At 52.4% G+C, this 15,253-nt stretch overlaps 1 protein-coding gene across 12 annotated transcripts in view; it reads right to left on the bottom strand.

Annotated features, from left to right (window-relative positions):
- TMEM63C (transmembrane protein 63C) overlaps positions 1–15,253 on the bottom strand; it is a 76,522-nt gene that overhangs the window by 27,639 nt on the left and 33,630 nt on the right. For all 12 annotated transcript variants that reach the window (XM_077941552.1, XM_077941551.1, XM_015144244.3 and 9 more), the window contains 5 exons: positions 10,664–10,826; positions 10,042–10,121; positions 9,509–9,590; positions 3,755–3,792; positions 661–803 (listed from right to left, as the gene is read on the bottom strand). In XM_077941552.1, coding sequence (XP_077797678.1) covers positions 661–803; positions 3,755–3,792; positions 9,509–9,590; positions 10,042–10,121; positions 10,664–10,813 — 493 coding nt within the window. In that variant the 5' untranslated portion in view covers positions 10,814–10,826. The remainder of the gene's footprint in view (positions 1–660; positions 804–3,754; positions 3,793–9,508; positions 9,591–10,041; positions 10,122–10,663; positions 10,827–15,253) is intronic.

Genomic DNA, 15,253 nt, shown 5'->3' with positions numbered 1-15,253 from the left:
TGAACCCAGGAGGCAGAGGTTGCAGTGAGCTGAGATTATGCCATTGCACTCCAGCCTGGGCGACAATAGCAAAACTCTGTCTCAATAAATAAATAAATAAATAAATAAATAAATAAATAAATAAAATAACATATTAACTAGGCAAAGGTATTTTCTGGGGTGCAGGTGTGGGTAAACATTGTGGAGTCCTGATTGTTCTGTTTTGGAAGCCCAGGTCTCATCCACAATGCTGTTCTGTCCGAAGGGCTTACCCTCTTCCAGTGAGTGGGAGCAGAGGTCCCACAAGACAAATTCTGCACTTACAGTCTTATATCCAACAGAATGGGTTCAGGGATCTTTGCAGTGGGTCACATGTCACAAAAGGGTCCCCAGGAACACCCAGCCAGAGTGGGGCCGTGAATGAACACTCAATTCCCAACTGAATTAATACTATGTGCCTGCTGTGTGCCAGGCCCTGGGCCAAACCTGTGACAAAGGAGGAATCGTCTCCAGTCTCCACCTGAGAGAAGTGAAGCATGGCTTGTCCAGGTTCACACAACAACAAACTCCAAGAGGCAGGATTAAAATAGATGTCTAGACCCTCAACCCCAGCCCTGACTGGCTTGCCTGGCTGCCTCTCAGGTCCAGCGGCTGCCCTGGGGCCCACTGAGCTCTGCCTACCCAGAACGGATCCAGTATAGTTGATGGGCAAAATGATGCCCAGGGAGGGGATGCAGATGATGAGCACGAAGATGATGAGGTGGTACTGGAACACGATGTAGATGCGTGCGTCGTCCCCACACTTGTTAATCAGATCCTCGTCCCTGGAAGAGACACATAGACAAGGACATGCCTCGGGAGCCAGCATGGCCACCACTTGTTGCAGGGAGGTAGAGGGAAGGACAGCAAATGATCACCGCCTCCCCAAGTTTTTTTTTTTTTTTTTTTTTTTTTTAAAGATTGCCCTATATCTCAAAGCCTCTGTTATCCCTGAAGTATACCTTAACTGAATTTCACAGACATATCAAAGATAGGGGCTCTGTTACAGATACACACTCAGGAATCCAGAAACACTCTTGAAATAGAGCGTTCATTCATCCTTTTATTACTTCTTCAAACATTTTGAGTGGTTGCTATGGTGCAGCCATACCACCAGAGAAAGCATTCGTGGTATTGAGAGGCAGCCTATTAGGAAAAAAGGAACACCTGAAACCCATGATGAGATAACGAGCTATCACTCCACACTGCCAGATTTGCCAAAGTTGGAAAGTTGGACAACAGTAAGTGTTGGTGAGAGTGTGGGGCATTGGGAGCTCTCCTGTTCTCACGGGTGTATACACTGGCCCAGTTACACTGGAGAACAGTTGGTATTATCTACTGAAATGGAAATCATGCACATTCTATGACCTAGCGATTCTACTCCTAGGTTTACACCCAACAGAAATGCATGACATGTGTACCCAGAGACATGTATAAAAATTTCATAGATGCATTACTTGTAAATCCTCAAACTGGAAACAACTTACATGTCTATCAAGGTGAAATGGACACAAGAACTGTGATATATAAATCATGAAATACTATACAGCAGTGGTCCCCAACTTTTTTGGCACCAGGGACCAGTTTTGTGGAAGACAATTTTTTCCGTTGTTTCTGTAGTCACTGCCCCAGTTCAGGTCACCAGCACCTCCCACCTCGACCATTGGAATAGCCTCCTTAACTGCTCACCTTGACTTTGGACTTTCTCTAAGGCCATTCACTCTCCACACTTCTGCCTAAACACATATATCGTTTTGACTTTCCTGCTTGAAAATACTAATTGACTCCCTACTGTCTCTAGATGAAAGCCCAAGATTCTCAGTATGCCAGTCAAGATCCCAGCTGAGGCCCAATGTGGTGGCTCATGCCTGTAATCCCAGCACTTTGAAAGAGTGAGGCAGGTGGCCCACCTCAGGTCAGGAGTTCGAGGCCAGCCTGGCCAACATGGTGAAACCCCGTCTTTACTAAAAATACAAAAATTAGCAGGGCATGGTGGCACGTGCCTGTAATCCCAGCTACTCAGGAGGCTGAGGTAGGAGAATTGCTTGAACCCAGGAGGCGGAGGTTGCAGTGAACTGAGACTGTGCTACTGCACTCCAACCTGGGCGACAAAGAGAGACTCTGCTTCAAAAAAAAAAACCCCAACTGATCCTTCCAGCCCAATCTTTTACCCTCCCCTGCCACACTTACCATGAAATCTTGCTTCTAACCACACCAGATTTACCATGTCTGGGTACACCCCACTCATCTCTGCAACAAACTGGCTCACACAGTCCTTTACTTCTTTTCTTTTTTCTGAGACAGAGTCTTGCTCTGTCACCTGGGCTGGAATGCAGTGGCATGATCTCAGCTCACTGCAAGCTCCGCCTCCCAGGTTCACACGATTCTCCTGCCTCAGCCTCCCGAGTAGCTGGGACTACAGGTGCCTGCTACCACGCCCAGCTAATTTTTTGTATTTTTAATAGAGATGGGGTTTCACCGTGTTAGTCAGGATGGTCTCGATCTCCTGACCTCGTGATCCGCCCACTTCGACCTCCCAAAGTGCTGGAATTACAGGCGTGAGCCACCGCGCCCGGCCACAGTCCTTTACTTGTGATGTGCCCTCCACATCCCACATTGCGCCTGTTGAAACTCTTCCTGTCCTCTAATGCCTAGCTCAAAACTGTACTTTTCCAGTTGGAATTCCTTTATCTCTTCCCCAGATGCCCTCTGCACGGCAATTATAACCCTCCCATTCTGAATTCTACGAAGGGAGTCTTGTTCACCTTTATTTCTCCAACCAGATCGCGTGCGTTTGTGCATGGGGACTCTGCTTGACTTATTGCTGCTCAGTAAACTCATTAAACTGTCTTCTATGACACTGCTCTCAAGGGGTGCTGGATGCACGGTGCAATGCGCTGCCTTCCTGCTTTCCCAGATGTTGAGTCCCTGACAGAGGGGTCTCCATGATAGGAGTCTTTGGGTAAGGGTGGGGTGGAGGGGTTTTAAGGATGGGCAGGACAGGACAGATGGAGCACACTGAGGGAGAGCCCATGAGTATGTGGGGTCTGAGGTGGAGGAAGAGCTGTGTGCACACATGCTCGTGTGTGTGCGTGTATGTATGAGTGTGCACGCGTGTATGCCTATGCAGTGGGAACACAGAGCTCTGGTAAGTGTCTGCGCTGCTGAAGCGTCTGGCTGGTGTTGAGGAATCAGGAGAAAATAGGTAACTTGAGGTTGGCTTGCAGGAGAAAACGGGTGACTTGGGATCTGCTGTTTTGCAAAGTGGGATCTGGCATTCAAGAAACCCAGAAGGTGAGGTGGGCAAGGGCTGCCCCTCTGCTCTCCAGGCACCGAGGCCGAGAGAGGCCTGCCCTTCCGCCGGATGTGTTTGCTTGGGCAGAAGGGCGAACACATGATATGCTGAATGATGTTCACAGAAATAAAGCAGATAGCACAAAGGAAGGATTTCTTTTTCCTCGTGTGGAGTTCACAGAAGCATTTCTATAAGCATGTGAGTAATGATTCAGCTATTAAAAGTGGTCCTTCCCTGAGGGGCAGTGGGCTGTGCCCAGTTCCCACTTCACCAATTGTCACCCAGGAAAGCATCCTTCACCGGTGATGGGCCGAGGTGGTGGGGAGGGTGTGGAGCTCAGGCCCTGTCATCCCAGGCTGGGGGCTGCTAACTTTTCCAGGAGCCTCCACCCCCCATCCCCAAGGCAACACAGTCACAAGCGCACAGAGCCCGGGCACTTACTTCATGGTTATGCTGTTGAAGAACCAGGAACAGAAGCCCTGGGGGGAAAGGAGAGAAACTGTGAGAAAACTCAGGCCCTGGCCCGCCCTGCCCAGCTCTGGGAACCCAGGCAGCCGGGTCATCTGAGGCAGCTGCGGCAGTGTCCAGGGCCTCCTTCCCGGGAAAAAGAGTCTGAAGGCTCAGTTGGGAACCAGTGACTGTGGAGGGAGAAGCTTCCTTGGAAATGAGGGGACATCTCTGCCTTCCTGTTACAGGAAATGGGGTTCAGAAGGTGACTCTTGAACTGGAGGGGGAGAAGTGACTCCTTCCGGGGTGAACATCTGTCGCTCTCTGTCCGTCCTTCATGCTTCCTTCCGGAGATGCCCTTCCCTGGATGCGTGTGGTCCAGTGGGCTCCTACTCTTACTCTGTCCAAGTGGGAATTTGCCTCCAGTGACTGACTGGCCAATGGGAACTTTACCCAAGTGGGGCCAATTAAAATTTCCTTAAGGAAGCCAGGCATGGTGGCTCACACTCTTAATCTCAGCAGCTCAAGAGGCTGAGGCAGGTGGATCACTTGAGCCCAGGAGTTTGAGTCCAGCCTGGGCAACACAGCAAGACCCCACTTATTAAAATTAAAAAAAAAAAATCCCTTAAGGAGATTGATGTGGGTGTTGCAAGGGAGAAGGTCTCTTTCCCTCTGAATTCCTGCACCTCGGTAAACATCATGAAGCCTGGAGTGGTTTGGTGGTATCTTTGATGCCATGTGCTGAGGGTACTGTCCTGTTGATACCTTTCTCTTGGGGTCTTGCTGTCTTGAGTTTCTGGGTGGTGGGGAAAGGTGGCCTCAGCCATGGGGAGACTGGTGGGGGACTAGAGAGAGTCGTCTTTGGAATGGTGTGTAAGAGCGGGGGCTAGGGCCTGCAACTCTAGAAGCTGCCAGCTCTGGTAGCTGGTGAAGTTACCCTGGTGCCTGCTTCTTTCTGGGATCCCAGAGGACTTAGCAAAGCCTTGCACAAGGTTACAGCTCTAGAATGGCTCCGTTTGGGTCATGTGCACTTCTGTGAACTGGGCAGACCTCTTGATTGATGGTCCTCTGGAACCACACGGACTGGGGAAGAGGTGTTTCCCAAAAGGAAGCAACTATCAGCCAACCTGACACAGGGAAGGAGACTTAGAAGGTGGGCCTTATGCCAAGGGGAGCAAAGGACATCTGTTTCTTTTTTGTCTTTCCTCGTTGCTTCCTTTTGAGAAGGCACAAAAGAAACAGCGGTCCCTTGCTCCCCTTGGCATAAGTCCCACTTTCTAAGGCCCCTTCCCTGTATTGGGTTGGCTGATGGTGACGATGGCCAATCGGTGGGTGTTCACGGCAGGATATTCCTCCAGCTATATCCTGGGGAGCTAAATTAAGGATAAAGGTTCAGGTGTGAGTCAGAGCAATGAAGGGGAATAGCATGCTGGTGGCAGCAGCAGTGGGGAGCATCCCCAGAAAGGGGTAACTAGCAAGGCAGAGCTGGGCCAAGAGAGGTCCAGTCACCCGTCCTGCATGGAGAGTCTGTCTCCACGGCCCAGCTGGGCAAACAGGGTGCGACTGACTAAGGGAACAAGTAGCTTTCTTTTTTTTTTTTTTTGAGACGGAGTCTTGCTCTGTCGCCCAGGCTGGAGTGCAGTGGCGTGATCTCCGTTCACTGCAAGTTCCACCGCCTCCCGGGTTCCCGCCATTCTCCTGCCTCAGCCTCCCGAGCAGCTGGGACTACAGGCGCCCGCCACCATGCCCGGCTAATTTTTTTTGTATTTTTTAGTAGAGACAGGGTTTCACCATGTTTACCAGGATGGTCTCGATCTCCTGACCTCGTGATCCACCCACCTCGGCCTCCCAAAGTGCTGGGATTACAGGTGTGAGCCACCACGCCCGGCCACAAGTAGCTTTCTTGATGGTCCCTCATGATTAGGCACCACTGGGGACACACCTTCCTGGGAATGTGTTTCTGCCCCTTCCACTACAGGTGCACAGGTGTATACTAGAATAGACACAGGATGGGTCATCCACCAAAGGGCAGAGGTCATGAGTAGAAGCATGGCCATGAATATCCTGTATGGGTATTTCTCTCTGTGTGTGTCTGTCTTGTGTGTGTATGCGCACGCGCACACACACACACACACTCCCTCCCCTGAGTACCCACTGTGGCTCTGAAGGCATAAACCATTCAGAAAGTTCAGCAGCTGAACAGCCACATGAGAGGCAGACACAGGGCCGCAGTTCCCAGGAGCCAGCTCAGCTGACGTGACAGAGTGACAGCTATCAGTTCACTTCGCCTATCTGAGCTCCCGCCACCTGGGGGTAACAATGCCTGACCCAAATTGCTCAGGGAACCATGGTGAGACCCATTTTCTTCACCCACACCACCTGGCCCTGGCTGACGTCTCCCCATCCTGGCTGGACACTGTGCGGGCCACCTCACTGAACTCTCTTTCCCCATTTAATTTATGCCCTCTTCAGTTTGTCCCCCTCACTGCTGCCATAGGGATTTATCTTCTAGACTTTTAAAAATAAAACTTTTTTTTTTTGTCATTGTAATAAGAAAAAAAATCAAAGTGATGTTTCTAAAAGTAAAGCTGCGAGCCACATTGCAAGGTAGGTGTTGCTGCCCTTTTTCTACCTAGGAAGCCTCCAAGAGATGAAGTCACTTGTCTGAGGCTCTGCACTTTGGAGAGGGCAGATCCTAGCAAGTGAAGGACCCAGCCTCTCGAGGATGACAATGGAAGGAACGTGGCTCCGCTTACTTAGCACAGCTGACAAATACTCATCAGATGCTAAGCACACGGCAGGCTGGATTGGACGTGGGGTGCAGTGATGAGCAAATCCAAGTTCAGGGCCTGCGGAAAGCAGACACACTAGACTGATCTCGCAGATGAGGGATCGTTACAGACAGGTTAAAAATGTTAAACAAAAGGAATGCATTTTCTGTGGCTATATAACAAGAGATCTGGACCCAGGAAGGGTGGTCAGGGCTCCCTGGGGAAGTATGCTTCAGCTGAAATCTCAACAACAGGTGAGCGACTCCGAGAAGGGCCACTGGGGAAGGGGGAGAGGGAAGAGCCTGGGAAAGGACTGGTGGAGGGAAGCAGGGGGCTCTATTGAGAAACTAAAAGGTGGAACCATGTGGCGGGGATAGGGGAGTTGGGAGGAGTAAGGGAGGATGGACCAAACTACCAGGTCACAGCACAGCATCTATAATTGATTCCACGGGCCCTGGGAAGACAGTGAAGGTCTCTGCAGCAGAAAATATGTCCCCAGACAGGGGAATCTCTCTGGATGCAGGTAGAAAATGGATAAGGGCCCTAGAGTGTGGACCTAAAGGGATCAGTTAGAGCTACTGCAGTTGTCCAGGCAAAAGGCTGATGGAGGCCTGGACCAGGGAATGGTAGGAGGGAAGGAGAGAAAGTAAGTGGGGAAAGTCAAAGCAACACAACGTGGAGACACATTGGCCATGCTTGGGGGCCTGGGTAAGAGGGAGAGGAGGCCCTGGGGAGGATGGTAGGAGGTCTGAGACCAAGGTCACAGGAACAGGTGGGTGTGATGGGATATCATGAAATGTTTTGGACAAATGGAACCCCAAATGACCACAATATCCATGTGGACATATTTTGAAAGACATTGAATAAATCAGGCTGGGGCCCAGTAAGAGGATTAGCTGGAGACAGGAATTTAAAAGTTTATGTGTAGAGATGGCAAAGGAAGTTGTCAGTGTGGGCGTCACTGCCCAGGAGTCAGGGCGAGGGGAAGCGTATGGGGTCAGCTTGTTGGGGAGACTCCCAGTGTGGAAGAGAAGCCTGCAAAGGAGACACAGTAGGAGCAGACCAGGAGCTAGAAGGAAAACCCAAAGAATGTGACGTCACCTATGCAAAGGAGAACACCTGTGCAAGAGAGAAAGACGGTCTACGGGGTCGGACGTTTCGGAGAACACAGGCAAGATGTGAACTGAGAAAAGTACATTGGATTTAGTGGCGGGGCAAACCACTGCTAACCTTCAAGGTTGTCTTGGTGGAGTGATGCACAGGAGCTCACATTTGAGGAGGTTGAGGCGTGAGTGGGAGAGGAGGCATGGGTGGGAGGGGAGATGTGAGAGGGTAGGGAGGTGAGAGTGGGAGGCGTGAGTGGGAGGCATGAGTGGGAGAGGAGGCGTGAGTGGGAGAGGAGGCGTGAGTGGGAGGGGGGCATGAGTGGGAGGGGAGGCATGAGTGGGAGACGAGAGGGGGAGGGGAGGCGTGAGTGGGAGGCATGAGTGGGAGGGGAGGCTTGAGTGGGAGGCGAGAGGGGGAGGGGAGGCGTGAGTGGGAGGTGAGGCGTGATTGGGAGGCGAGAGGGGGAGGGGAGGCGGGACATAAGTGGGAGGCAGGGCTCCTGAGTGGCAGGGGAGGCGTGAGTGGGAGGTGAGACATGAGTGGGAGGCGGGGCGTGAGTGGCAGGGAGGCAAGAGTGGGACGTGGGGTGTGAGTGAGAGAGGAGGCGTGAGTGGGAGGCGGGGTGTGAGTGGGAGGGGAGGGGTGAGTGGGAGGGGGCATGAGTGGGTGGGGAGGCCAGAGTGGGAGGGGAGGCGTGAGTGGGAGGCATGAGTGGGAGAGGAGGTGTGAGTGGGAGGTGAGGCGTGATTGGGAGGTGAGAGAGGGAGGGGAGGTGGGACATAAGTGGGAGGCAGGGCTCGTGAGTGACAGGGGAGGCGTGAGTGGGAGGGGACATGAGTGGGAGGCGGGGCGTGAGTGGCGGGGAGGCATGAGTGGGAGGTGGGGTGTGAGTGAGAGAGGAGGCGTGAGTGGGAGGGGAGGGGTGAGTGGGAGGGGGCGTGAGTGGGTGGGGAGGCCAGAGTGGGAGGGGAGGCATGAGTGGGAAGGGAGGCGAGAGCGGGAGGGGAGGTGTGAATGGGAGGCGGGGCGTGAGTGGGAGGCGGGGCGTGAGTGAGAGGCCGGTGCGAGTGAGAGGTGAGGAAGTGGTGACAGCAGCATGGGCCACTGTCAGAAGTTCAGCTGTGTGTGGGGGTGGGGAGGGAGACCGTTCTCAGGGTGCCCTCTCAAAGTATTCAGGGCCCCAGTGAAATGTCACCACTGCCCTAGACCATCCCTGACCTCCCCTATGCCACAGATCCCCCTCGTTCTCCACTGTGCCTTATCACCAGTCTATGTGCTTCTGTCTGCTCGTCTCCCCCGCCCGGGCAGACAGCGCCATGAGGCAGGACTTGGCCCCCAGCTCCCAGTCCAGTGGCTGGCAGACAGCCGGTGCTTCCCAGCAAGTGGCTGAAGGGATGCATGAGTCGGGTGGAGGGCTGGTCTTCGCCAGGGAAGGGGAGGAAGCATCAGACTGCGCTCCACTAAACAAGGCTGGGGAGCCTGAGGCTGAGGGAATCCCTGCCAGATGACTAGAATCTTCTATGTGAAATGGGAGGTGAGGCCTTGACTCAGAGTCAGAGGCGGGGACATGGGCAGGACAGGACTGTGAGAAGGGTTGGAGATTTGAGCAGAGAAGACAAATTAATGTTAAAAATCTCTCTAAGATGTTTTAGTTAGTTAACACTTACTTGGCACCCTAGTAGTAGGTATGGTCAATATCTCCATCTTTCAGGTGGGGAAACTGAGTCTGGGGGAGGCTGAGGAATTTGGAAGTGGTTGAGCCCGGCTGATTGCAAAGCCCCAGGGTCTGAGCCGTACTTCTCCCTGTGCACACCACGCCTACCTGCCCAGCGCCGGGACTCCCCCCGCCTAGATCGCTACCAGCACTCACCTTGTCTCTGCGTTCCATCTCCAAGGAGGTCTCCGAGGGAGACGTCTTCTCGCTCTGCTCCCCATAGATCAGCGAGGTCAGGCTGCCAGCCAGGGACGGGGCAGGGAGGTAAGAAAGGAAAGAAAAGGTCCCAGCTGCCTGCCCTGCTCCCTCTCCACTCCCTGGCTGAGGGCTGCCCTCTGCTCTGCAAGGGGCAGGCATGCCTCAGCTCCTTTGCTGAGCACACAGCTCTGGGCATAGACAGCAATCGCCCCTGTGCCAGGTGCACTAGGCATCCTGGGAATCCAGTCACGTGATCCAGAAAGTCTAAGACCAGAGAAAAACATGGCCTTGTGCCCAGGGATGGCTGCCCTCCAGGTCCCCTTCTTGCAGGGAGGGCAGAGCAGGGGCAGAGGCCACCTGCTGGCGAGACACCTGCTGCAGCTTGGGCACTGGGCAGAGCTGCGTCCTGACCATGGCAGCAGGTTCTCCCCAAGGGGGCAGCAGGTTCTCCCCAAGGGGGCAACAGCTCACCTATCTCGACCCCTCCTCACCTGTCATTGTGTATCAGCAGAGCCAGGCGCCCATAGTCCCACGCAGCTTTCCGGAGGAAGGAGTAAACCACAAGGACGAGCTACAGGCCAGGAAAAGCAATGTGGGGTGGGAGAGTTCATGGATCCCTTCCCCTTGGCTGGCCCCCCGCATTCCCTTGGGGGAGACTCTGTCCCTAAGGTCCCCAGGGAGCTCCTCCACTAGAAGGTGAGCTCTGTTGGAGTAGGGGCCATTCCTTTCAACTCTGGGTTGCCAGCGCCCAGCAGCTGCTGGGTACAGAGTGGATGCTCAGAGTTCGTTGAATAAAGGAGCTGGTGGTATGTTCAGAACTATGGGACCAGAATGTGCCTTGAAGACCTCAGCAGTGAGAAACAGGCGGGAGGCCAGGTGGACCTTTGGACAATGATGCATGGAAGAGAATCCCAGGAATTCGGCCTGTTCCTCCAGCCTCTTCTCTCCGAGGCCCACCTACCCGGGCCACCCTAGGCAGGACTGACATTCAGGTAGTTCGTATCACTGTGGCTGTTGTCCATTTGGACAACTGGGTCCCCCACTGTATCACCTGTGAAAGTTCAACCCTGTCTGAGGCTTTACTGTCTGCCTCCTGCAGTGCCCAGGACTCACCACCCACAGGGCGATGTTGAGGCACAGCACGGTGGGGACACCCCCGAAGGGCTGCCCCTGGAGGACGGTGCTCCGAGACTGGAAGCATTCGTCCACTGTCATGTTCTTTAACCTTCCCCCTGTACTCAGTTCCTCCGGTGAGGCAGACATCCTGGGAGGTTCCCTGGGGAACAGAGGGCGTCCAGGTCAGACACAAAGATTCCCTTGCATTTTGCAAAACACAGAAGCCTGATGGGGAGTTGTGGATGGGCACCGAGTGCCTTGGCCAGGCTGGGCCACTCCATACCCAAGACAGGAAGGTGAGCCCACGAGACGGCACACAGCCCTGTCCTGCAAGAGAACAGCTGCCTCACACCCAGGGCCGGATGACAGACTGGCTCCGGTTTCCTGGGAGAGTTCTTATTTTGTACCACTGGATCTCTGGAATGAGAGCTGTAAAGTGCACATCCAAATGGGTCTTTCCAGTTCTACCTTGGGAAGTTTTTCTTGTATATAAATGAACAAATCTCACAAAGGTGGGTCAGACCCCAGCGTGGAAATGTTCATGTTGGAAGTCAAAACCGCCGTGTTCACGGAACGCCCGTGCAGATAGGGCTCAGTGACAATCATCTCTGCATTCAACAATCTCTGATCCAGTCACCATCCAGCCATGGTAAGGGCCATAGCTCTTAGGGGATGCAGTGCCTGGCACGTGCAGTGACTCAAGAAAGGCCCCTGTCTTTTTTTTTTTTTTTAACTTCTGTGGGTACATAGTAGTTGTATATATTTACGGAGTACCTGAGATGTTTGATACACGCATGCAATGAGATATAAGCACATCAGGATAAATGAGGTATCCATCCTTTTGAGCATTTATCCTTTGGGTTACAAACAATCCAATTATACTCTGTTAGTTGCTTTAAAGTATACAATTAAATTATTTTTGACTATAGTCACCCTGCTGTGCTAGTAAATACTAAGTCTTATTCATTCTGTTTTTTGGTACCTATTAAGCATCCCCACTCCCCACCACCCCCATACCCTTCTTAGCGTCTGGTAACCATCCTTCTACTCTCTATCGCCATGAATTCAATTGTTTTAATTTTTTGCTCCCACAAATAATTGGGAATATGTGGAGTTTGTTATTTCTATGCCTGGCTTAGAAAGGTCTCTGTCTTGCAGGCATTTGAACTAGGGAGACCAGCACCTGCCCAGGGACCTGAGCCAACTCCGCGAGCCTGAACATTCTGGTGAGACATCAGTGCAGAGCCTGCCATCCCTGGCATCCCATTCCTCAGGCATGGATAAGAGTGGGAAGGGCGAGTGAAAATGGGAGGTGTTCGGTAGCTACTTGAACTTATCTGCAAGGTGGTTCTTCTCTCAAAAGACCGTTCATTTTGCCTTCAGACCTCACCTCTACCTGGAAACCCCTCACTTCCATTCAAGCAAAGTAGACTCATTCATCCATTCATTGATGCATTTGAGTATTTGGTGAGCAACTGCTTTATGCTAGACAAATGCACCAGTGAACAAGATAAATAAAAACCCCTCCCTTGTGGGATTCCACAGGGAAGACAAAGTGGAGGGATGCAGGTGAGGTTAGAATTGTAAAGGGGTGATTAGGGAAGGCCTCGCTGAGAAAATGACATTTGAGCAAGGACTTGAGGGAGTGAAGCATGCAGTTGCGGGGGAAGAGCACTTTAAGCGGAGGAGAGGCCCTGGGCTTGGAGCTTGCCCGGAGAGCTGGGGAAGCAAGCAGATCAGTGGGCTGCACAGGGCAGGGTGAAGGGCATGGGGAGTGAGCCATGGAGTGAATTAAAACGACTTTTTTTTTTTTTTCTTTTTAAAGAGAGAGAGAGACTTGCTCTGTCACCCAGGCTGGAGTGCGGTGGCACGGTCCTAGCTCACTGTAGCCCCCAATTCCTGGGCTCAAGCAATATTAAAGAGTAGCTGGGACTACAGGTGCATGCCACCACACCAGGCTAATTCTTAACATTTTTTGATAGAAACAAGGGTCTCACTGTGTTGCCCAGGCTGGTCTCAAACTCCTGACCTCAAGTGATTCTCCTGCCTGGCCTCCCAAAGTGCTGGGATTACAGGCATGAGCCGCTGAACCTAGCCCACAATAACTTGCTTTAATGAGAACTCTTTGATCCTCATATGGAGACTAGGTGAGGGAGCAGGAGGGGTGAACAAGCAGAGAAGCAGACGTGGAGAGCTCAGCCAGGGTCCGAGCAGGAGACAATGGTAGCCTGGACTGGGATGGGTGCAGTGGAGGTGGGAGATGTGCTCAGATTTTGGAAATATTCTGAATGTGGAGCCAACAAGATTTGCCAGCAGATTAGACAGGGGATGTAAAAGAGTGAAAGGAGTCGAGGATGACTCTCAGGTTTTTGGCCTGAGCCACTGGAAGACAGAGTTGCTGTTATGGAATGGGAGAGGCAGAAAGTGCAGGATGGAAATGGACAGTGGAGGGGGAGTGGGTGCAGGGGTGCGACCAGGAGTTGAGTTTGGAACATACTAAGGGGAGATGGAGAACAGAGAGTTGGAGAGGTGAGTCTGCAGTTCAGAAGAGACGGGAGACACAAATTTGAGACAAAAGCCACCAGCATAGCGACAACTCTTCAAGGCAAAGCCCTGAATTACAGAAGAGAATGTAGCGGGAGGAGAGATCCAAGGTGGGAGCCTCGGGTGCGCCAATATCTACAGGGCAGGGGAGGAGAAAACAGAAGGACACTGAGAAGCAGCAGCCAGGGAGGAAGGAGGAAAAGCAGGAGAGGGTGGTGTCCTGGGTTGAATGAAGACAATGTTTCCAGGAGGAGGGAGGAACCAGTGTTGATGTGGTCAAGAAAGATGACAACTGTGAATGATCCATGGTGTCTCTCTCTCTCTCTCTCTCTCTCCTTCCTTTCTCTCTCTCTCTCTTTCACTTGAGGCACGAGCCACTGCGCCTGGCCAAATTAGCCATGGTTTTAGCCATGTGCAAGTGGCTAGACTGGAATAGGCTCCAGAGAGAATGACAGGAGAGGAATTGGAGCCAGTGAGCAAAAACAGCTCTCTGGAAGAGTAATTGGAGGTGAAAGTGGTTAAGATGGGAGAAATAACACATTGTATAGTGGTGGGAGTGATTCAGTAGAAGAAGTAGGAGGAGGGGGGGACTGCTGGAGCAAAGTGAGACTGTGAGAGGGTTGGGAACTAGTGCACAGTGGAGATGTTTGCTGAGAACCAGGCTGTTGGCTGGGTGAGCGTGAGGGAAGGCAGCACACATGCCCAGGTGCTGGCTGGTCCCAGGGGTGGCAGCAGGAGCCAGTGAGTATTCTGTCCTTACTGCTTCTAGTTTCTTTTCTTTTCTTTTTTTTTTTTTTTGAGACAGAGTCTCACTCTGTTGCTCAGGCTGCAGTGCAGTGGTGCCATCTTGGCTCACGGCAACCTCTGCCTCCAGGGTTCAAGCAATTCTGCTACCTCAGCCTCCTGAGTAGCTGGGACTACAGGTGCCCACCACCACACCTGGCTAAATTTTGTATCTTTAGTAGAAATGGGATTTCGCCATATTGGCCAGGCTGGTCTTGAACTCCTGATCTCAGGTGACCCACCCACCTCGGCCTCCCAAAGAGCTGGGATTACAGGCATGGGCCCCCATGCCCAGCTTTGCTTCAAGTTTCTCAGTAAAAGAAGGAATGAGGTCTCAGCACAGTGTGAGGTGGTGGTGGTGGGCGGATGTTGGATGTTTGGGGACAGGAAAAAAAGGTAGAAATAGAAGTCTAGGGGAACGAGAGAGGATTTATTAGGGAAATGGAGCAGGATTGCCAGGCAACAGTGGGGCCCATGGAGGCTTATGATCTTGAACTAATGAGGGCAATCAGACTTGCTATGCTGGATTCACCTGTATGGTTGCAGGTGTGGAAGACTTAGCTGGGGTAGAGGTTTCCCCAAGCAAGTATGAGCATAAGACAAGAGGGCTGATGGTGTAGCACGTGAATAATTGTAATGATTTGCCATGGAATTTGAGCCAGGAGAGAAATAAGATGCAAGATGGGTGAGGACCAGGGAAAGGTACTGGAGTTCCAAGGGGAGATAGAATTGTGGACGACTAGTGGGTGCACAGCAGAGGGAGTTGCACTCAGAAAGTGGGATGTTGGGATGTTTGGTGCTGAGATGAAAGAGATTCCAGCTATTGGTGGTGATCGGGTCTCGGGCATGACCATGGGAGCGAGCAGTTGAGTATCAGAAGGATCATCTTTGTGGAGATGTGGACATAGACATCAGCAAGAATGAAGACAGGAAAAGCACTGGGGACACAGTCGGGGGGAAGGGGAGAGTAGCCTGGGGGACTCCTTAATGACTAACAAGATGTCTAGGCTGACATCTGTGGGTCCAAGACAGGGGGCTTTAGAAAGCAGGGAGGAAGAGTCTCAATGTTGCCAAGGGGAACAAGAAAGACATGTCTCCATCCCCAGACCAGTGGTGTTGGTGGGGAAGCAGGAACCACCCTCTGAGAGAGTGGTAAGGGAAGCTGGGCTGGGGAGTCTCCCAGTCAGAAGGTGAGGAGACTGAGGAGCTGGGGATGCTTCTGAGGATTATGGGTCTGCGACCCCGAATCTCAGCTCTAAT

This window comes from Macaca mulatta, chromosome 7 (assembly GCF_049350105.2).
Source record: "Macaca mulatta isolate MMU2019108-1 chromosome 7, T2T-MMU8v2.0, whole genome shotgun sequence".
In the NCBI taxonomy this organism is placed as follows: domain Eukaryota; kingdom Metazoa; phylum Chordata; class Mammalia; order Primates; family Cercopithecidae; genus Macaca; species Macaca mulatta.
The sequence above is the reverse complement of the archived record's forward strand: the minus strand, read 5'-3'. Positions and strand labels throughout refer to the sequence as shown.